Raw genomic sequence first — 22,884 nt, 5'->3', positions numbered from 1 at the left:
TTCAACTTGTCATATAATGTTTTCGTCAAGTGTTTAGCCATTAAACTGCGATGTTTTGCAGTAAAAATTGGAAAATTGTCTTCTTGTGATGGCAATACAGCAATACTCGTCGTCGACGCCACCAATGGAGCACCGGCATCAATGATGACTGGAGCTACAGGATCAGTCGGGATCAATGCGTCGATAGATTCTCCAGCCAGTAGCTTTTGTTCCATAGCAATAAGAAGTGAAATGCCATTGATCATTGTTTGCACCAACTCTGCTTCCGAGTGACCAATACGTTGCTTGTTACTGACATCGTATACTCCACCAACTGAAGCCGAATGTTCACCCGCCGTTCCACGTGGTTGCAAGTGTAGAAGTGAGCAAATTTTCTCAAATCGAGATGTATCCTCAGTTAATTTTGGCAGCTTTACCATAACACTTGCACGAAGTCCCGTTCCCAAATTTGATGGACAAGTTCCGATGAATCCCAGATGTTCATTGTACATAAATTCTTTACCTTTGGCTTTAATGCTTGCCTCAACACTCTTGATAGCGCGACAAAAGCGTTCAAACACAGCACCGACATCTCCTCCATCCTGCATTGATATAACACGCATATGGTCTTCTTCATTGCACCAAACAAGAAATGTCTTATCATTGTTGTGAAATATTCCACGGGCAGCAGGCCAATCCCTTGCAGCTCCTGCAGCTTCAAGTAGTGTACCCCCACCTGGCTTTTGGAACAGAAAATGATCTGTAATCAACTGATGCTCGTCTTCAGGTGACATTTCAGACAATTTATAGAATTTTCCAGCCAAATCGCCAGTCATATCCCCCAAAGCAGACTCCAATAGATTCATCACATCTTTTCGGTGAGCGCGTGATGTGGCAGGCGGTAAAGGTAACCCACGAATGTTACGACCAGCGCGAATACGCGTCGAAATGATAAATTCGTCTGGTAACTTGCCGTTTGTCACGTGAGATGGATCCATATCGCATTTATGCTTGTCATGGGGTTTGTACCCATGCCAGCCTTCAATCACAGGATCAAATAATGGCTTAAACACTTCGTAACACTCTTCGTCACCAGCGGTTACACCTACACCAAGGTGAGGGTTATCCACTCCCGTTTGAATCGCGCGATCTAAAGTGTAACCCGTTGAGGTTTTTAATTCCTTAAGTTGTCCATACATTTCGCGGGATAAGTGCTTAGCCATAAGAGAACGATGCGCAGGCGTAAACTCGGGGAAGCCAGTGATCTTGGCATCAGTGAGTTGTGCAGTTGAAATCTTCTGCGCCAATTTGTTTGGCGATGTAGCAACAGTGTCGTCGACCATTGTATTAAAGCTGTCAAGGCTGATAGGAACGTGTGTTGCGTGAAACTCCGACTGTTGAATGATTTCGAGGAACAATGGAAGATCGCGATGACGATGAGACGCGTGTAAAGAAATGATTGCTACTTTCTATTTTAGCGGCTGTTTCACGGGATGTAGTGGTATAGATATTTATATTGTGAATATTTATTTAATTGACGGTATCACATACTTTGTATTAGATCGCAATTACGATAATACAATGTGGAATTTTACGCGAAACTTTACAAGAGCTGAAAATTTAAAATTTGTGTTAGCAATATTTTTATTGCATATCTAAAACATTTGGCAGAGATAGTTGACACTTTTGCCAGTTGAGCCATGGCACGGCAGCCAAAGCGATTCGTCGAGCCGACAGCAGGTAGCGTATCTTATTCTAATGAGGGTTGCAGCGGGGCTGCCGTAGCTTAGCACTTGAGGAAGCGTAGTTTAGGTCACCGACCTTTCGTTTTGTACAAGTGAGTTAGCGGATCGCAATCCGCTTACTCCAAGAATAATGATTGCCTTCACAAGGCTAACTGACTCTTCGATTTAAAATCCAAAATTGATATTTGTTTGATTTTTTATCCTAATTTTAAAAGTTTAGATTTTCCTAAATATACTAAATATATAATAGTAAGTCTAAATACATGCATAACTACTGGCTACCTCGCCACATACCGTATTCTTGTTTGAGTGCAGTCACACCATGCACACCTTGTGTGACACACACCTGTTAACAGGCAACTGGTTGACCATCGCAGCGTTTCTTGTTAAAGGTTCACAAGATGCAAGTACGTGTAACCCCGTTTAAGAGTTGATGCAAGTTTTAATGAATCATGGCTCGTTGGATTGATGCGTAGTTCCATTTTAGCTTTGCACATACTAGTATATCGGCTGGTAGAAAGCAACGAGCAAAACTCTTTACAGAAGAGGTGTTCATTTGCAGGAGTAATTCTTCATCACTCAAAAGATGCCCGCAGAAAAATACAACCATGGTATACTAACTGTAATAATAGGGAATTGTGGAAACGAAGCAGCGCGGGTATTGAATTAATGAGTGACTAAAATATTTAAGGCTATCAGAACTCAATGTCACATCCTCTGCTTATTTACTGATGCTATTGTTGAGATGACGCCACCTGATGCATGCATGAAAAGACGAGATTTGACGTCACAAGAATGCCTGAATGGTGTCATCGTTACGGATATTGATTGCATACATAGTAGTTTACATTTATTAGTCTACATAGCTCAGGTTATATCTGGCTGGATCAAGTGTAGCACATGGGTAGTGAAGTAAGACGCGAACTAAACATGCTCTTTGCTTTACCAACAAACAAACAGGTTGATCACCGCAGCAAAAACACTCCCAGTCGATCTACCTCGCACAAAGATGGCGTCTAAGCGAGCCGAAGTCCATCAAGAGACATTTTTTACTGGAATTAACGTGCGCATGCCGATGATTCAGACCATTCAGGTCGTCTTAAGGAAAAGGGGATAACGAAAGTAAGTTTGGTGATTCGACGGTGTCAAATATCGTCTTAGGAATCAAGCTGCATCACTCGACCAACATGCGGTCTTTATGCACTTTGAATGAGTGTTTACCATCGGACCACGTATTGTAAGCGCACCGAGTTATCACGCCGTCTACAAAGTCGCAAGATGAAGGGGTTATAACAGTGTTTAAGCATTTAGACGCCGTTCATGAGCTTGTTGTCGGTCTCTAAAAACTTAAAGCCGCTGAAGACAAATTTTGCTTTGCAGAATATGAGGATGAGCTTATTGCGTATAGGCCGATCCAAATCAGGGGAGTCAAAATTGTGTCATGCATGAGGCTTTCTTTTACAGTCATGCATTCAGCTACCCCCAAAATTGACATCTATTGAAGAGGATTGAAGAGGGGTCGAGCCATGTTGGCATGGGTTTCACTTCAATTTGCAACTACTGGTTGGTCCAACTAAGCATCTTCTAAAGTCCTTTTAGGATTGAAAACTGACGAATATATATCCTTAACTCTTTTAAAATTTGCACACTGACCATAAATTACAATGAAGCAAATCGAAAAGAGGATCTTGCCCCCTTAAGAAAAACACTATTAAAATTTGGTGAAGCGTCTTTTTGACACGCACCGATCTCAAGTGCTGAATGTAGTTTTCCACATCCGTACTTGGGTCAATACATCGTTGAAATAAGTTTGTATATAACAAATGTGTGGTACGGGTAGCTCTGTCAGCAGACGTTCGAAGACGCTGGTGCATTTGACATTCTTTGCGGTATTACCAGCTTCTACTTGGGCTTCCTACACGAGAATTCGCCGAAGTAAGAGGGTTGTCGCCAGTTCTCGTAAACACTTAAGTAGATGAGAGGGCAGAAAATAATGACCCATAACTTATCGACTTTCAATTGATTCGTAGCTCATAGCGATCGAATCACGCTTTGTGTAGGATGAGATATAAATTTCGAAATTATGGCTGAATACGAGACAATGTATCACGTCAAACTATCAGACTCTACGAGAAGGCTGAAAACGAACTTCTTATATTTACTTTTGTCCCCGCCGTACGATACCAAATACAGATACTATATCCGTATTTAGCATCTTTGCGGCATCTCTCTTCGCGCGCCATACGTAATCACACAAATCTTTCGATAGATTTTACCTGATACGGCTTCCAAAGCTCATAAAGTCAATATCAACAGCAAGCAACCCTGCTTGTGGGTACCACAGCATTTTTAGCGCTTGATATTATTTTCGACGACCTTCACAGTGTATAATAAAACAAGTATTCCCAATGGACCCCGCTGCCTAATGTGACTTAAAATTTCGTCAAGAAACACATTGGATCTTGTTTCGGAGCTCAATGTTCTGTATTTCACGACCAGGGGGAAGAGTACGCTAGACGCAAATATATAGGATTCCATAGATTCAGCATCTGCGAGCTCCAACGTGCTGTACAATAATAAAATAGTTTATATCCTCATCATCGTCGTGGCTAACGTCCATCGCCTTAGGCGTGTTCATAAAGGTTGCGAGCCCGGAGCCCCACTGTCCCTCGCAGCACGGAAATCGACTTCAGATTACGTTACACTAACCGCTTCTCTAAAAAGGTAGGGAGGAGAAAGAAAGGTCTCGGTGTGAACACATTTGTTTAACGACATTCCATGATGATGGCTTAAGTTACCTCTAAAGAGCGTCTACCAACACAAAAGCAATAATAGCTCTCATCATGAACAGAGAAAACTGCGTATTAATACTCGTTATAGCTTCTATAACTTTAGCTTTGATACTCTATTTCTCCGTCCGAATCCAAGGCCATCTCACCTCTTCCATAAAGAGAGAGGAATGTTATCATCCCGTCTCGCTCCTCATAGGGCTGATCGCTCAGCATCGGCAGCCTATTGGTGGGTGCCATTGCGCTCCCACATACGTTTGTTGAAGCGCTCGTTTAGATGTGTCGCGATCTCATTCTCATAACTAGTGATCCAAAGAGCCGTTACCACATTTTATCATGAAGCCGCCAGTTTCTCTGACCCCTCTAGGGCCAATCAAGATAGGAGTTTCCCGAACGTGTTTGGCTGTCGTGCGGACAGGCAAACCACTCGTTATCCATCCCCACATAGAGTACAGTTTTTTCACGCTTGGTCGTGGGATTGACTACAAGTGCTACTTAGTTCAAAGAGATTGTACCGTGGAAGCTTCACAGAGGGTGGTTTTGCCAGCAGCGGAATCGAGAGGCATTGAAGTAACTATGTATTCTGTTGGCTCTGCTTTTCAAGAGAACATCCAGCTAAGTTTTAATGTTATTTGAGCCAGTACCATACATATGTTTTGCAGTATCCGATAATGAATGAAATTTTGTAGCTTGAAATGAGGTCTATAACTCATGTATTCCACGGACTTTGCCTCAACGACCAAAAGCTCGAGACCCTTTGAATAATCACAATCACACCAAAAACGCAATGTGAAATTTCGGACAAAATGTGCTGATATACGGATGTGTTGTACGTACGCCTTACAGAAACTTAGGAATATGATACATTAACCCAAGTCTTGACAGCGTTTAATTTTCGTAAGGAAATCGCAGAACCTTAATAAACTGAGGGAGTAAGCTCTATGTCTAGCTGTTCATTTCCGCAGATGTATAATCAAGGATGTGTAATGCGGACACGAGCATCAACACGGAGTAGACGAACACAAAGAACATTCGTATGTAAATATCAAGTTTCCTCGTACAATCGACTCGACTCGCCATGCTTTTGCTACGAACAAATTGTGAACTTGATGCTGAAATGTCTTTCCAATACCCACCAAAACTAGAGTAGAAAAGCGAAAGTTCTTGTACAATATTTAGCTTTGGGGTGAATTGTCAAGCCACCAAAACCGGAAGCTAAGACATAGGATGATACTTGCTGCAACAGTGTTGAAGAGGATGTATCGATGTGCGAGGAGCGAGGAGCCGTTGCCAGAAAACTCTTGGTTTACATCAACCATATCTGGCAAGCTGCAGATCTAAGACGTGAGTTTGATACCATAGTCTTTCATTCGTTTTTTAATCATTTTTTTAGGAAGCAGCAAAATGTATCGCACTAAAGTTCACTGTAACGGCATCGGTGAGTGCACGATGTGAAAAAACAATTCTACAGCGGGGTTCAGACCAGATCAGTTCTGACAAATTACGCAAAGGGCTCGTCGTGGTCTCTCGATTTCTTTCTTATTACAATCATAAACATCGGACCAAAGTGATTAATTTCGCTATTTCTGCTGATATAATCGTTTCAAAGCCGCCAGACAATAAGAACTTTTAAATCTCGAGTGTCAAAATTTCTTCTCTGTCAAGAGATTACAAATACCTCCTTCGACTGGGTGTTGCCAACGATGTTATTCATGATGACTGGGTTGGCAAGTCGAAGAAAGAACCCATGAATTTTTGTGGCCCTCATCACTCAAACAGCACTGCAAAGATGAACAACAAACTTCGCGGGGAGAACAACAGCGAGTTTTCTTTGCTACAGCAGTTGCGTCCGACAGAAGCTTCGATTTGAGCACAAATTCAGTGACGCCTTCAAGAAATTCAGTCTGAAGAACCAGCTTTCAGCAGAGTTATATACTGCTAAGACTATGGCACCGACAAAGATTCGTCATGACACCGATGTGGCTTAAATTTATTGTCAAGGCATAATCTCGCACATAATTATACCTACTCCCACAACAATGGCAGTGATACAATTCAAGAACTTAGAATGTGCGACCAAATGCTCTGACTATCCTATCTGTTGTAAAGATTGCATCAACATCCGATGTATTGTAAGATGTGGTAGTTACGTGGCATCGCACACATGCGATGCTTCATGATCGACCCGTCTCAAGCTGCAAAACCAATATTAACGCATATCTTCTTGACAGAAATCTGCCTCGATTTGTTTTACATACAATTAGATAAAACATTTGACGGTCGGTGGATTATTGTACGATCGTTTCCTTTTACAGGATGGCGAAACGTAGTGAACAATGAGCGGAAGCAACTCGCATTTAGGTGGATGATATGTTACCAAGAGTCATCATAACGGTTGACGAGCACAATCGCCCGTACAACTGACAAATCTTAATCAATCGACACTATGTTTCACTGTTTAATATGTAAAACGAAGGTATTTTCAAGCTACAGTTACCTAGAAATACTCTAACGAATGTCGGCTTGAACTTTTTGAACTTCCTTGTGGGGTTTCATACGATGCGATTGTTGGGAATCGTACCAGTCGTGACGGCATCAGGCGTTGTCGCCAAGAACTACAGATACTGGAACTGCATCGCAAATTTGAATGTCCTCATTACCAAAACTCATTCTTGAATTTCCAAGTGCTTGGAAACTTACTTATATTCTCTACGATCACGTACACTTTCCACATTCAACACCAATATGGTTCAAATCGTCGCATTTAGCATCGTAGCTACTGCACTTGCTATCGAACGGATTCAAGCAACTTCATTAGAGTGCAATGCTTTCATGCCAACGGGAACCCAATTGCCTTTAACTGATGACCATCCAGCAGTCATGAAGGACTATAACGGCGCTGTACCCGTAGAAATGCCTGATCATTGCGAACCATCAGCAACCGAAAATGATCTTTTAAGAACCGACTCAACGGGTGGCCCAGGCCGTCGATTGCGACGCATGGAAGATGCAACCAATTCGGATGTCCATGACCTTGAAGCGTATTTTGGTGAAAGCCTTGTGTTGGATTTTGAGACCCTAAAAGAAAAATACTCGTCAGCATCAGCACCAACAATTCCGTGGCCGGGAAGCTACTGGCCGACGTACCAGGACAGTATCAACGTCATTTGGAAAACAGGTGATAAAAGCGCGAGTGAAAAGTATGCCGAAGCTTATGGTCTCGATCCAATCGAATTTCAAAATAAAATGTCGGCCATAAACGGTGTTGATGCACATGCAGACAAGACCAAATGCAGTACAGATACTGACTGCGCGGGACAGAATGACGGAAGTTTGTGTGCGAAACGCAAAGGTACATCCAATGGTTATTGTATCCCAACGTGGTATGGTATTTGCCATGCATGGGCTCCTGCTGCTATCCTCGAAAACGAACCAAAGTGCGACGTAGTGAAGAATGGACAGACGTTTCATGTCATGGATATCAAAGCACTCGTGACGGCTGTTTATGACGGTTCTGCGATTGCCACCGTCTTCACTGGCGCACGTTCAAATGGCCCCGACACACCCGTCAACACCGATGCATACGGACGCTATACCAACGCTGCACGACGGGATTTAGGCGCCGGATTTTTCCACCTCGCCATCACAAATATCATGGGGAAACATAAGCAATCCTTCATAATTGACATTACTACTGGTGCGCAAGTCTGGAACCAACCTGTTCGGTCATACCGGGTCCAGACCATGGACCTTGTGGACGCGACACAGGCGTCGCAACAATACTTTGGCACGAACGTGTACCCATTCAACGACCAAATGGTGCACCTCGCTTACGTCAAGACTACAGTCAGTTGGATCGTAGAAGCTTACGCTGACGGTCCTCTTGTTGCAACGCAAGAGGTAAATACGTATACAAAATCACGTGATTATGAGTATTTGCTCGAGCTAGACGCCAACTACGCAGTGATTGGCGGTGAATGGGTTGGAAGCTCCAAAACGGATCATCCAGATTTTCTCTGGTTTCCTACTGCCAAGCCTGACGAATCGACGGTCACAGGTGCTGGCTTAAGTTACGCGAATGTAGAAGAATTACTCGAACTATCAGTATCTTGTGGTGCATCAACTCCCTCAGTTAGCACGTCGGGTAGTGCGTCGGCAGTTTCTACTAGCGCATCATCTAGTACTTCAAGATCAGTCGGTGCTTCGATGAGCGCATCGGGCAGCTCTTCTGAGAGCACAACAAATGAAGGAACAAGTGAGAATGATTCTTCACTGATCCTTATGGGCACCGAGACAACTGAAGATCTTGACATTTCGGATGAAACATCTAATGTTCCAAATGGATCGAATTCAAACTTGGATGCTCCTGCCATAATCTTGGACACTACCTATAGCAACAACACAACAGAGTCGACAGGAAATGCTAGTCCAGTGACTACAATCAACTCCGTTTACTACACACCACCCTTGACCTCGGAGACCGACGTACCCCCTCACATTACTTTTCCAGAACAGACGACTGTCGTTACAACCAATGAAGAAAGTGCTCAAACCTCGGTGCACCAAAGCTGCCACTAAATGGACCTAAAAACCACCTTGCTATTGGTTTTGATTTACCTTTGATAGCCTTAACACAAAATGTGTTTCGATACACTCATAATATGAGATAATAGACATCGCAATGATAGAAAACACCTTTATTTACTACACTCGATGTCCAAGTAACGGTTCATTTCGCCCCATGACACGCACAAGCTGCTCCCATTGAGCTGGCGTAATACTTATAATACTCTGTGAAGATGCTGGAAGATTCACTTCGCCCAATCCTTCTTGATTTTCTGTCATCAAATTAAAAATATGAAAAATCAGTCAGCCTCAACATTATCAATTGTGCGATACAAATTAATTAAGCATTTACTTAGATAAGGAAGGCCAGAGTCTCCATCAATGCCAATTTCAGCAGAATTATTACGCACGAGAAATGATGTATCAAATAGATTTTCAACTGTCTAGATGTTATACAATATCCAGCAGCATAAGTTAGCTGAGTTAAAAACTTAACATAAGCATTTGGCAGTCACACACCTGAGTAAAGCTCTTTGGATTAATCACCAAGTCCAAAAGTGGCTTCACACGCTCACCTTCGGTCAACTTTGTCTGCAAAATCTCTAATCGACGAGCTTGAGCATCTTTGCGATCTTTCTAAAAAAGCACAATAATCACCCATTTTCAACACTACTGTCTTGATAAATATCACTTCAACACATCAATTAAAAAACCTTGTTAGTGTACTCTGTTGGTTGTGTTTCTTGCGCATTCACATCTTCCTCTACACGCCTTGCTTTCTTTCTCTCCTTGTGTGTTACTTCTGTGTCCATAAGACCAAAGCTTAAGAAGAAACAAACAGTCACCATCAATTTTCTTATTCTCCACAACTTTCCAACTTCATCACAAACGTACAGAAAACAACTTTCAGGAACAGATCGAAAGCAAGCACCAGCGGCATTTCCCAGTGTATTCCAATCAAACTCTCCATTTTGCGATTCGATTGTGCAAACGTTCTGTGCCGCACGAATTAAATCTGTTGTGTCATACTAGACCAAAAAAAACTGTCAAATTGAGTGCTATATCCAGAGTCTTGGTATGAGACCTTCGTAAGGTCACTAGAACCTAAAGCCTCTGACTGCTTAGCCACCGCTACATTAAGTTCATCCAAGTTGCTGGCGTCTAGATTGGCTTCACGAGGATAACACACACTGTCGTACATTTGATCCAATTCTTGTGTATGTGTATGAAATTGATCACTTGAGAGTTTTGCCAGGTCATGAGCATTCTCCTTGATACTCTGCAGTAGCTCGCGCTCTTTATATCGAACATGACGACGATCTTTCTCCGATAGCTGTGAATTTTCAAGAAATCCTTTACGTTTCCGTCCAGGTAAAGCTGTGCGTGGTTTTGACTGCCTCGTATTTACTTCCTCATCTCGACGCTTTCCACTGCTGACCATTGTTAATGATAATTTATTCAATTTTAATCAAATTACATTCTTCAAATAATATTTACAATCTAATGTAATATTTTACTTCATACAACCTTTTGCTAGATGAGACAAGCAACTTACTGTAACATACTGCCTGTTACACACAATCTTTACGGTTGCGTGGCGCAATGAGCCAGAATAATAATGCTCTTGAATTATCTGCCTACTACAGCAGTATCCTACATATATGTATGATAGCCTCCGTATATGCACCGATATACAATCAAGGAGGAAGGTGTGGGTTATTACATTTTTCCCTCACGTAAGGTTGGCCACACTGACGGTCGTGCGACCTACCGAGCGTGAACATAGTGTTAAGACTTCTTACTACGTTTTCCCGCAACAGCAAAACACGAGTATAAAGCGCTTCCTATATGCACTCATATAAAAGTGTAACACAACTACTTGATTTTGTTACATTTGGTTTTGGCGCATTGTGATCATCCAGCGACCATGCCCCTCCACGCATATGGAGCCCAACCATTTTGTTGCGCGTAAGAAATGCCCTCACTTGGATGATTTACCGTAGGGGCTTTCATACGTATGTCTGAGAGGGTCGACGCGATATTGCATTCGTTGTCCCACAACAAGCAGCATGCGGTCATCACGCAACTCATGCAAGATGTATTAGACGCCTCTCGGCGCAAAGTTGTTAGTCTTCAATAAAATGAGACTTTTCGTTGAGGAGTACCGAGTAATAGCTCTCCGCTCTGCGCGAGCAAGTGGCACAATAGAATGAGCTATTGTGTCGGAAAGTTCGTCAGGCGCTCGCAGCTGCTGTCAGCTCAAAATTTGTCGACACGTTGGAGGTCGTCGTCTCCAAGTGCCAAGCTGCCAAAGGCATATTTGCGCAAGCTCGTCGAGTTGGATGGTGCGATTATCGCGCGGTGCGTCATTGAAGAAGCGATGAGAGTGACATTCGCCGTGCCCAACTTGACTAAATGCGCAAAAGATTTATATATTGAGCTCAAACTGAAGGATTCCAAATATTTTTCGGTTTATTTAGAATTCAAAAACCGTGTCAGACTAGCGTTTGAGCTGTCAAAGTTGGAGTTGAGGGCACGATCTAAATTTTTCGAGCTAGAGCAGGATAAGCGTCATACGCTCAACAGGCACGAAACCCGCATGAGTTGTATTTTGCAGAATTCAATCAATGACATAACCACGCAGTCACGTCCATTAAGGCTCTGGTTACTAGCCATACCAAGACCCAGTTTCTCCGAGTATACCCGAGACGTTAGAGAAAGAATTCGAGCTTTCTGGAAGAGGACGTCAGCTTAAGTCCAGCTTATGTCCACTCTTCCTTCTTTCGTCTGACTCGATGAGAGGTCAACAACACAAGTCCAGATCGCAAACACTTTCCCATCGCGGTTGGTACTACCTACTTATGACGCTGAAAGGGCAAGAAGAACTTGCAACCGATGCAAGAATTTCGGACACCACGGTTATGAGCTGCGTTGCTCCGAGTCCGATTTGATAAAAGATGACCCATCACCAACCTTGTTCTGCAAGTGCGCAGATGAGAGGTCGGCCAGAATAGGTAGGGGCAGTAGGCTGCTTCGCGCCAACTGTCTAGAGTGGGTCGAGCGATTAAATGGGTTACTTGACTGTGAGGGTTTTGGTAACACAAAGATAGTGTTTTTCCACGCGCGCACGGTGATGATGAACCCCTCATTCGACCGCACACTTCAACTCCGGCACTTCAAATAATTTAGCTCGACAAGGCGCGCTGGATGCGGTCAGTATAAAATAATCAAAAAGAACACCATGCTGGACCATGATGACTATATGGTTGGCGACGAGTGTCACCGTATGAACGGAGAAGCGTCAACTGGAGCACCTTAATGATGATCTTATTGCACTAGACTTGGGTGACAAATTTGCTGGCATCCTAAGGATGTCGTGGCTCAGAACGTATGAGCCATCCTTCTATTGGAAGCATCGATCGTGCGGATGGATGCTAACCCCCAAGCCAAGGCAGAGAGAGATCTGGCGAGTCCAACCACCAGCAAGTGGACCGATGCTTGCTCGATCGTTATGTCTGAAAGCCGCATGGACCACAAAATCGACGAATTTGTCGGTTTATACGGCTAGTGTCCCGGTGACAGATGCTATGCGAAGAATGAACAACCAATCTGCTGAAACGTTCCTGTGCAGTCTTCATGGAAGGAGAAGTAGCATGCACAGGCAAGTATGCCCAGCTTGAATAACGGACCTTCGTCACTTCAATTCTATACTTACATTTGACTTTGGCGTCGAGTGTTTTCGGTTATGACTCACGTTTAAGTGAGCCCAACGCAACATGCGTCCGTGATCATCACTCGTAACGGTAATGTGATATCAATAATTTCACTCCGCCAAGGACTAAACTTGTGCGCAAAGCCAAAAGAAACGATTCTACCTGTAGTATTTCACAGGGCGATGAAGTGCACGCAGATGTGGCAGTAGGACAACCACTCTGGTAAAAACTACCGTTGTCACACGCGAGTGCGCACAGCGATGCAACTACTGCAGACGAAAACAATGCGATGAGGGTATATATGCTCAGGTGAGCAGGTCCCCGAGTGCGTCAAGAAAATCGCAGTTGTGGCAAATAATGGTGAGATCGTGATACCGCCACACTCGCATTGCCATCACCCTTTTGGAGCTTCAAGGAGGTCCATGATCTACCATTGATGGATCAATTGAGGCTCTTACATCGAAGAACAAATTCATGCAAGTGTATTTCGTCGTCATAGATGACGTACACGTGCCCGACATGAAGTTGGCTAGGGTCATCACCCGTTTGACTCCACTTGATGAATCTGTCTTGGATGATAAGACTCGGACTGAGCTTGGAGGCGCTTAGTCCTGAAAGCCCGGAAGAACAACTATTCGCACACGGGTATCGAGATGTCTTTTACGATGTGGTGGTGTGCAAAATAGCTGGAAGTCAACGACGCTCGGCATGAGATCGTCTAAAAGCCGGGGACAAAGTACGCGATGGGGCAATGAAGTTTGCCTCGCAAGCAAGTGAATGTGATCAACAATTACTTGAAAGCTTTTCACAAGGCTGGCCACGAGAGAAAATTGACATTCTCTCACAGTAGCCCGATAATCGGCTTGCGCAAGGTTACAGGAGATTAGCGCATCATTTACGCTTACTTTTTAGCTGAACGCGGTCACGGTTCTGTCGCAAACGTGTCGAAACCTGTTAAATGTCGTCTTTCAGATCTTCATTTATCAATTGAATATCCCATTCACAGCGAGATTTGCATAGGTATTTAAGCAAGTACGCTGAGTGCATGGTTGCTTTTTTGCGATTATGGAAGCCGGAGATATATGATAATGGAATGCCGACTGCCACACAACATTCCAGTCCATCAAATGAAGCTTGCTAGAGTTGAGATTTTAGCGATCGACAAACTAGACAGGCCACTTCATGTGGCCTGTGATGCGAGTGATTTTACAATCGGCTGAATCGGCCTCGCCCAGACGCAAAATGCTCTCGATGGTACAGAGCGAGTTGTCTGCTATCAATTGCGCCAGCTGACCGCAAAGGCCCTATGCACGATAAGAAGCTTATTGCCACGAATCAAACACTGTCGAAGTTTTGGGTCTCTACTCGGCGACTGGCCTTGAATCATGATTCGTTGCGCACGGCCGCAAACAGCCCCGCTTCTTTCAAAGAATGACAAGTTGGCTGTCATTGTTCTTACGAATTACAAATTCTCACCGATAGCAAGCTGTGCCGACTCAATATTGTTGCAATTGCACTGTCGCGGCGACCAGAATTCGAGCCGACGATGGTTGATGGCACAGTCAACAACATTCAGTTGACTGCGAGTGCACTAGCGTAATCACTACTTCGTGCTGCGTATGTACGATTCTTCGTCTGGTGAAACTTATTGTACACATGGCGGAGCCATCTGAGTGATGCCTCAGAATACTGCTGTCATCCAACCAATCGAGTGTCAATCGGTATGCATACCGCGATGGCCTGCTTTAAATTTGAGCAGTGATAGATGACAGCTATTGGGTAGTCATTCCCGATCGCGACAACCACGAACTCAGTTTTCGATTCACTGTAATTACCACTTACCTCCAATCAATGGTCACCGTGGTTGTGGAATGTAACGGGGTTTCATGTGCCCTGGTAGAAGGGTGTGGGTCTCACAAGATGGTGTGATCACACAATGATGTATGTTATACATGGTGGTGTAACCACACAATGGTGTGGCTACACCTTAACAAAAAGCCATTACGCGGCAGTAATTATACATTCAATATATCAATAAAAAAAACTTCAGATTTGATACAGGCAGCTTTGCCGCCAAAAAGCCCAAGATATAGAGCTTACGTTTTAAGCGGAAGAGACAATAAGCCTTGAATTAAGGCTGTAGTTACTCTTGGAGTAACTGAATTGCGATCGTACTGGCTTTAAGTATAGAACGAAGGTCACCGACTTTAACCAAGCTTCCTCAAAGCGAAAGAGCTACGGTTGCCTGGGGAAGAACTGAGCTCTGTTGAGCCTCAAGGAGGTAGAGGGTAGCAGAGTTCAGCCTCGAAGAGCTCCGTGTTCTAGAAAACGGAACGTGTATGCAAGCCGGACTTGATGGTCGTGGAAGCGACCACGAAGAACTTTGAGAAGCCATGAAAGATCCTGATGATTCTGATCGACTCCGGGGTGTCGGGCAATTATGCTCGGCGCTCGACGATGGAAGGAAGCCAGCTATATGCTGAGGCGCTGAAAGCGCAGTTGACACCGTCACTGTTCGCTCAGCGACGGGGACATGTGTTGTGTGATGAGAACCCCTGTGGACCATGGCGTCAAGTTTCTTAACTCAATATATTGGAGCGCTGCTTGGTCTTAGACTTGGGTCAAGATATGACCTCATCCTTGGTAGGGCATGGTTAAAACACCATAAGCCATGGAGCGATTGGAAATGGAATTCGCTGGGCGCTACGCGCACGTCTCCTGGTGGAGCTTTGGTGAGTTAGTAACCCGCATTTGCTAGGAGGGTAATACGCTTTTGGCACGGGCGCTGGACCGGGGCGTTCAACGTAATGGAGCTCGGAGAATCATAGTTAGTGAACACCGAAGGTGTATCGGAAAAGAGTTCCGAGCTTGGTTCGCAGGTTGAACGTGAAGTGGCATGATCGGCCAAGGGCCGAGGCATCGAAGGCGAAGCCCCAGTAATGCGCGTGGAGTGGCACGTAATCCACTGAGCACTGCTCATGTTTCTAAGCAAACGCTGCATGCCACGAGTGGCATGGTCGGACGAGGTACGAGTGCATCTTGGGCAAGGCCCTTCGGATACACATGGAGTGGCACGTCACCCACAAGACAGAACTGCGGAGCAAGCAGCTCCTCGTCGGATAATGTAAATAATAGCAGCGCTCGGGTGGGGCAGAAAGTGGGAACAAACACTGGGCGACGCTGAGTGCGTTTTACCACTGGTCTCGCCGAAACGTACAAACTCTGTGAAGAGGCAGCAGGGACGCCATATGCCAGTTGCAAGACGCCGGGTGTCGACCCTGATCCAAGATGTGTCTACTGCAGACGATAGCGCGCAGCTATGCACCCACTTCAGCGGTATGACGGGATAGAAAAAGTGCGACGTCACCCTCAATGCTATTCCTGCGTTTGATGCTCTTCTTGGGGTGTGTGAGATGTCCTCCGAAGACGAGTTCGGCGGTGCCTTTAAGGTAGGCGACTTAGCCGAAGTGATGATTATACGACCGAAATAGGAGATCAACTCGTCGCCGCTTCTGGATAAAGCTAATCTGGAGTACACCAACAGAGTTCTGAACGCACGAAGTGGATCTTCGATTCTGAAGGGTCCCTCGGATCCGTACTATTCTTTGGTGAAGGAATTTTAAGACATCGTCTCCAAAAACCCCCTGTCGGTCTTACCTCCGGACTGAGATATGCATCATGAAGTCGACCTCATCCCGGGAATCAACTACTGCGTAATTCGCCAATGACCCCTGCCCAAGAAGCAGCGCGATGTCATTGGCGCCTTTTTCGTGCGAAGCACGACGTAAAAATGGTTCGTGGGAGCAGGTCTTTCTATTCGACACCCACCTTTTGTGTCCGGAAGCCGAACAGCAAGTGGCGTTTCGTTCACGCCTACAATTAGCTCAAAGGTGCCACCATTCCGGCACAGACGCCTAGAAAAAATTTCACCAGAACAATATGGTTGGCTGTACAAAGTATAGCGCACATAACTCAGTCGATGGGTACTACCAATTGCTCATGAGAGCGAGTGAGACAACTGTGAGTACTCCAAGCGGCATGCTCTAGGAGTGACTGGTGATGCCTCAATGTCTGTCAAATACTCCAGTAACATTTGTTCGTCTTGTTACGCAGTTGTAAGGACCCACCGGGCGTATGCATAGACATACTTCGGCGAAAGTTTCATCCTCAATCGTGCGAAGCACGGCAGGACAGATGAGGAAAACCACATCGTTTATTTAAGAGCGGTGCTCGAGTGTATGCGCACGAATAAGCTGTATGCTAATGCAGACAAGTGCATCTTTGGCAGCAAGAGAAATTCCCCTTTTTAAGGTGCTTCATCGGGAAGCGTGGACTTTGAACGGATCCCGCTAAGGACAATGAGGACTGGCCGGGTTCAAACAACAAAAAGAACTTGCGCAAGTAGCTTGGCCTCGCCAACTACTTGCACAAGCATAGCGCAAATTATGCGGAAATGGCACGGCCATTGTCTAATCTCCCCTAAAAGGATAAGGTATGGTTTTGGAACACCGAGCATCGGTAGGCTTCTGACAGGGCCAACGTCAGCCTCCTTCATGCACCAATGCTGGCGTTAACAGACCCTAATCGCCCTTTCAGTGTCGTCTGTGACGCTTCGGACTCTGTCATCGGCTGTGCACTGCTGCGAGCAGACGCCGAGGGGCGAGACTGGATGATCGCATTCGAGTCTCAAGGCTGCAGAACAAAACTACCCAGTCCGCGACAAGGAGATGCTTGCGATGAAGTATGCATTTGTCAAGTTCAGAGTGACCTTGTTTGGCTCAAAGCCTTTTGTGATTTTCACGGATCATGCGTCATTCCGCACTGCGACTCAGTCGCCTCACCTCTCGCAGAAGATGACCAGGTGGCTTTCCTTATATGCATGATATTACCTCGAGGTAAAGTAAAAGCCAGGAAAGTAAAGTGCTTTGGATGATGCGTTGTCACGCAGACCAAATTATGAGCCTGCTCATGTCACGACGATGTCGTCGATAGTGACGGATTTGATCCGCACCGCATGCGCGGGTGATGGTATGTGTGTAGCGCTGCTACAGGCTCTCGGGACCAGAAGTTTGGAAACTCGGACAAGAAGTTGTCGGCGGATTGTGTGCACATTTCCACCGATATCCATTGAATGATGGATTGTTGTTTTCTAGGTTCGACTCGTTGGATACTCCACGAATTGGGGTTCCTCATGATAAGGAATTGAAGTACTGTTGTCTCTATGAGGCCCACGACACCCCACTCAGTGGTCGTCTCGGTCGTGAGAAAACATACAGCACTGTGAATTGCCACTACTGGTGACCCAAGCTGTACTAATGGACGAACACTTATGTGCGTACGAGACGTGTCAAAGGGTGAAACCTACCCCGAATGTGGCGGCGCCGCTGTACCCTCCGGGTGTTGGCAATACATCGCTTGAACTTTGTTTCTGGCCTGCCGATGGACCCGGTGGGTAACACGCGTGTCGTGGTCTTCGTCGACTATTTGAAGAAGATGGCTCATCTTGTGGCGGTGTCGGACAACATCGACGGTGTCGGTACAGCGACGCTGTTTGTGGATCATGTCTTTCCACAACATGGACTCCCGAAGTCAATTATCTCCGACAGAGACCCACTCTTCACTGAGAAGTTTTGGCTGACAATTTTCAAGGTGATGGGCACTAAAATGCATATGTCAACAGCGGACCATCCGCAGACTGATGTTCAAACGAGCGCGTGAATCACGTCGTCAAGGACGTCATTCACAGCGTCTGCGCTGAGACTCCGACACGCTGGAGCGCCATGCTGCCATTTGTAGAGTTTGCACCGAACAATATAGTGCATTCGTCTCCCGGCTACACGCCGTTCTACATGAACGGGCTCGTTCATCCTCGCGTCCCGCTGACGCCGCCAATCCTTGGTCCAGAATTTGGGGGGAAGAACAGCCAACCGGCTAGCTGATATCAACGCTCTCGCTATTCATAAAGAAGTCAATGACTTCCTGTCTACCAAACTGAGTATGTTCGCGATGCAAGACAAGAGGAAGAGCAATGTTAAAATTTTGGGGTCGGAGACCTGGTTTTTTAACCTTCCTATCCATGCAATTTCTGCTGTCTTTAAGACGAGGTTCCGTCCACGGTTTGTCGGGCCTTTAACGGTCATGGCCAAGCGGGGACGTGCGAATTCGCTAAAATTTCCTAAACTGATGCGCATTCACCCGGTGTTTCATGTGAGCTTGCTCAGGCTGTAGGCTTACGTGAAAGCGAAAGCGTTGGCACCGGAACGGCGCCCACAGGCGCTCTATCACCCAGAAGCTGGACCAGCAACTACTTTTTAAAACGGAGCAGCAAATTCATTTTCAACGGAGCCAAACGCTCCACCTTCGCAAGAAGCGACCCATTCGTCAGCTATACGGCAGGGCCCGCTCCAATAGAGCGTGATAGTTCTCAATGTGAGGTAGCCGGTGTACAACGTGCTATAAGCTCTCTAGGTCTTCCGCGCAGCGGTATGTACCCTCAGCATGACGATCGACGTAGTTCCGATTGCGACGGACCTTGTCCTCAAGAGCTAGAAGAACATCTCGAGTTACCGAACGGCGATCGGCCCATTCGTCAACGTCGAACCACTATCACGAAGAACGTCTAGTGGTTCGACGTTGTCGCCAGGGTCAAATCCAGTTTCTTATGTAGAGAAGGGGATACACCAAATTCGAGAGCTCGTGGGAGTTTGAAGTGCAACTTTGACAAGACTGCCCAGACGTCGTGGACCCTTATGGTCAAAGGGATCATGCCGTTCCGCGTCGTCGTACGCCCCGCGCTTCTCGGCAGTAGCCAGAGAAGCCTAAAAGGCATGAGTTAAGCTCAAGCTATGGCCCTGAGATGCCGTCGTCGCAGATTTACCCATGTGAGAGACCACAGAGCTCGCGGGGGCGTGCATACGTCGCAGGACGACAATTTGAAGGAAGCCGACGACGCATCTTTAGTTTGGCAAACTCAAACCAAAGATGGCGTTCCACGCGCACATCCACTTCTTTGTGGATCAACGGAGAGCTGTACAGCGACGAAAGTTTACGGTTCCGCTGCACCATCGCTCAAAGATCTCTTCGTCATCTTCAGCGATTTTGCCAGGGGCAATCACGGCAGGAATCTTCCGCATCGCGGGTACAGGAGCGCCTCCTCTTTAGCACGAAGTCGAGCTCGGTACGTATTCACTGGGATTACTTGAGGAAAAAGGAAGCGAGCTCTTTGAGCTTTTCTTTCGTCAAGTTCAGCTTGTTTAGGGGCCGAGGGGCCGATCACATAGACGCCCGACGAGCGAATGATTGCGCCCTTCGCTTCTGTAGCGAGACCCGCCGAGCGGAAGCCGTCTTCCATACGAGGGCCAGGGATGGACCGTGGATGCGCCGGCACGGGAGCCGCCCTGCGAACAGCATCCAGCTGCTACCCCTGTACCTCATTGAGGTCATTGGTAATGACACCACTCTCCCCCAAAGGTCGAACATGGTCCCCGCAAGGGTCGAGCTGACGTCGCACCGCTGGGGCACCTTGCCCTCTTCTTCTTCCCATCCTGTGAAAAGAGTATCCGAATCGTAGTCAACTTCATCGAATCCTCGACGAGGTAATCCATTGCCTGTGGCAGGCGCGTTGCGTGGTTAGGTAAAGACATCGCGTCTGTGTTCTTGGTCGTGCGACTCTGTCGCAATGCGCTGCGCGGTACTTGGCTCCCAAGAGCTTGAGCTGCGCTTTCCTTGAACTCGCGGACGTGCTGCCCGAAGTCTCACGGCGTGCAGGAGACGAAGAAGAAGGCGTCTTGGATCCCAGCGAGGCTGGATGTCTTCCGAGTCCTCGGCACAGGGCTCATTTAGCAGCGAATTTTTGAAGATGGTCTGGTGATGTTGCGGTGTCTTAGACACGCGAACCTCATTTGAGAAGACAGTTAAATGTGAAGTGGAGGCTTCACAAGCTTGATGGGGAGAGTGTAACGGCTTTCACATGCCCTGGTCTGAAGGGTGTGGGTCACACAAGATAGTGTGTTCGCACAATATTGTGAGTAACACAAGGTGGTGTGACCACACAACGGTGTGGCTACAAACAACGAGTCAGTACGTGGCTGGAACAGCCAGTAGTGATACGTTTAATAATGTTTTACTATATAGATAGGAAAACTTATAGATTTAGACATAAACGGCTTTGCCGCAAGTAAGCCAGATATATACAGGTTACGTTTTAAATGGAAGAGTAACTTAGCCAAGGGGAAAGGTTGTAATTACTCTTGGAGTAAGTAGATTGCAATCCGCTACACTCGTACTGGTTTTAAGTATAAAACGAAGGTCACCGACCTTAACCAAGCAAACTCAAGGCGAACGAGCGACGGCAGCCTCGCTGCTTGAAAAGACATATATGTTATGCTTAGTCGCGACCTTATTGGCTGCACCAATATAATTTGTCCGCGAGGACGTGCGCGCTTGCAAAACTTTTCATAGCCATAGCCAGCGCTCTGAGTTCAGCCATGGTTATTACATCATTTTAGATCGATTAGCTTGAGTATTGCACATGCATATGCATTTAGATTTTGTTGATTTTTCAGCAAGATGGTCTACCTTGCTGCGTTTCCGGAATCAATCTCAGTAGATCGCGTACTAGGGTGTCTGTTGACATGATTTACAATTTCGTAGCTAACTAAACATTTATTGTCTGACCGCGAACACAGTCAGTTCGGCGCGGAGTTCGAGCAATCCGTATTCTGACACTTATATTACGGTTGATAATGTTTGCAGCTGACTAACCACAAACAAATGGTCAAACGGGACCCACATACCGCGATTTCAAAAAGAATCCCGGCGGTTTCGCCTAGTGGTTTCAGACTGATACGAGTTCTTGTCGATGGTGGAGTTCGCCGTCTATAGTTCAGTCCATGCGTCCAAGACGCATACCCCATCTGCGTAATTAGCTCCGGCCAACTTGATTGCCCCTGGTATTCGACTCTGTCACGTGCGGGTTGCCACTCAAGCGAGAATTGGACGAAGAGTAAGAGAAAATTCAGAATTTGGGTAAACCCAGTATTGAGTGAGGTGGTGGTGTAACGGGCCAAGTCCCATTACACATGTTTTGCGAACCTCATCATTCGTAAGTCTCATATTAGTTGTACACCCCCTTTCAGCCCTGTTGTATTAGAGCTGGAAATACTCGTCAAATCAGGGAGGTTAAAAGCCTACTGGCTATAGTCATTTCACCTTTTCTCATCCCTACGTAAGTCAACGGTCCGTGGGAAGCGAGCAACACGCGGCGAGACGTGTCAGTTGACCTAAGCCTTCTTCAGAAAAGTGAGTTTACCGGGACGGTCAACTTCGTTACAGACCATTTCTATCAACGATCCAGCATCTCCTTGCTGAGTACCCTCCGATGAACGTATGGCTATGATCGAATTCGATCTGCATCTTTCGTACGTTGAGTAACCAAAATCTCCAGTCGCCGACGAGGGGATACCTCGTTCGATATATCACTTCTCTTTGTCGATACACCTTGTTAGCGCATCGAAGGCTCACACTTATTCCATATCGTGGAGAAGGAGAGTCGGTAGTGGTGACTATGAAATGGATGAAGGCGATGTTGCATTTATTTTCGCCGAAGAGGCAGTGGATACGTGTGCTTGCACATCCAAGAATGATTGGTCCAAATCACCAACGGTGTCCATGGACTAGTTGAGCCACGGATTCTGACTTTTCTTTGCCGGACAAACGGCTGATTGAACTCAACAGAGACAACCTGATACGAGAGATTATCCTCGCTGGCTAGTGCGCCGGCGGGAGCATACTCCGCCGCAGCAATACGAGATTTTATGACTGTGTCGGACGACACAGCCGCAGCCACAGCTACCACATGTGCCGCGTTTCTTGCGTTGGTCTTTGGGCTGATTACATTTTTTGAACGATGATGCTTTGTTGACACCACAGCCTCGTCTAATTTTCTCTCGCACACTCCCATCAGCTCATCGCGAGGAACTGTCATGCGTTTCTTCGTCCAGCTTACACTCAAATATAACCTGATACAAGCTCTAAATATTTATAGCTCGATGCGTGTTAATCAATTGACCAGCAAGTACAGCAGGCTGTGAT

General features: G+C 46.0%; 5 protein-coding genes across 5 annotated transcripts in view; 1 reads left to right on the top strand and 4 right to left on the bottom strand.

The window, feature by feature from the left end:
* PHALS_14002 (creatine kinase) overlaps positions 1–1,322 on the bottom strand; it is a gene marked incomplete at both ends in the record, with an annotated part of 1,401 nt that extends 79 nt beyond the window's left edge. The window contains one exon of the mRNA XM_024729729.1: positions 1–1,322. This exon is cut by the window's left edge and continues 79 nt beyond it. Coding sequence (XP_024580077.1) covers positions 1–1,322 — 1,322 coding nt within the window.
* A 5,786-nt stretch (positions 1,323–7,108) lies between these two features.
* On the bottom strand, positions 7,109–7,680 carry PHALS_14001 (uncharacterized protein; the record flags this gene model as incomplete). Its single annotated transcript, XM_024729728.1, has 4 exons — positions 7,109–7,143; positions 7,214–7,237; positions 7,446–7,591; positions 7,661–7,680. 4 exons carry the CDS (start codon positions 7,678–7,680, stop codon positions 7,109–7,111), a joined length of 225 nt encoding a protein of 74 aa, XP_024580076.1.
* A 79-nt stretch (positions 7,681–7,759) lies between these two features.
* On the top strand, positions 7,760–9,091 carry PHALS_14000 (uncharacterized protein; the record flags this gene model as incomplete). The annotated part of the gene is made up of 1 exon (XM_024729727.1): positions 7,760–9,091. One exon carries the CDS (start codon positions 7,760–7,762, stop codon positions 9,089–9,091), a length of 1,332 nt encoding a protein of 443 aa, XP_024580075.1.
* Positions 9,092–9,217: 126 nt separating this feature from the next.
* Positions 9,218–10,520, bottom strand: PHALS_13999 (non-structural maintenance of chromosomes element 4 homolog a; the record flags this gene model as incomplete). Its single annotated transcript, XM_024729726.1, has 6 exons — positions 9,218–9,351; positions 9,432–9,522; positions 9,599–9,715; positions 9,793–9,901; positions 9,974–10,107; positions 10,164–10,520. 6 exons carry the CDS (start codon positions 10,518–10,520, stop codon positions 9,218–9,220), a joined length of 942 nt encoding a protein of 313 aa, XP_024580074.1.
* Positions 10,521–21,448: 10,928 nt separating this feature from the next.
* PHALS_13998 (uncharacterized protein) lies at positions 21,449–21,707 on the bottom strand (the record flags this gene model as incomplete). The annotated part of the gene is made up of 2 exons (XM_024729724.1): positions 21,449–21,550; positions 21,588–21,707. 2 exons carry the CDS (start codon positions 21,705–21,707, stop codon positions 21,449–21,451), a joined length of 222 nt encoding a protein of 73 aa, XP_024580073.1.
* Between the last annotated feature and the right edge of the window lie 1,177 nt (positions 21,708–22,884).

This window comes from Plasmopara halstedii (assembly GCF_900000015.1).
Source record: "Plasmopara halstedii genome assembly, contig: Scaffold_816, whole genome shotgun sequence".
NCBI classification, from domain to species: domain Eukaryota; phylum Oomycota; class Peronosporomycetes; order Peronosporales; family Peronosporaceae; genus Plasmopara; species Plasmopara halstedii.
Note: the sequence above shows the minus strand (reverse complement) of the source record. Positions and strands in the feature narration are given on the sequence as shown.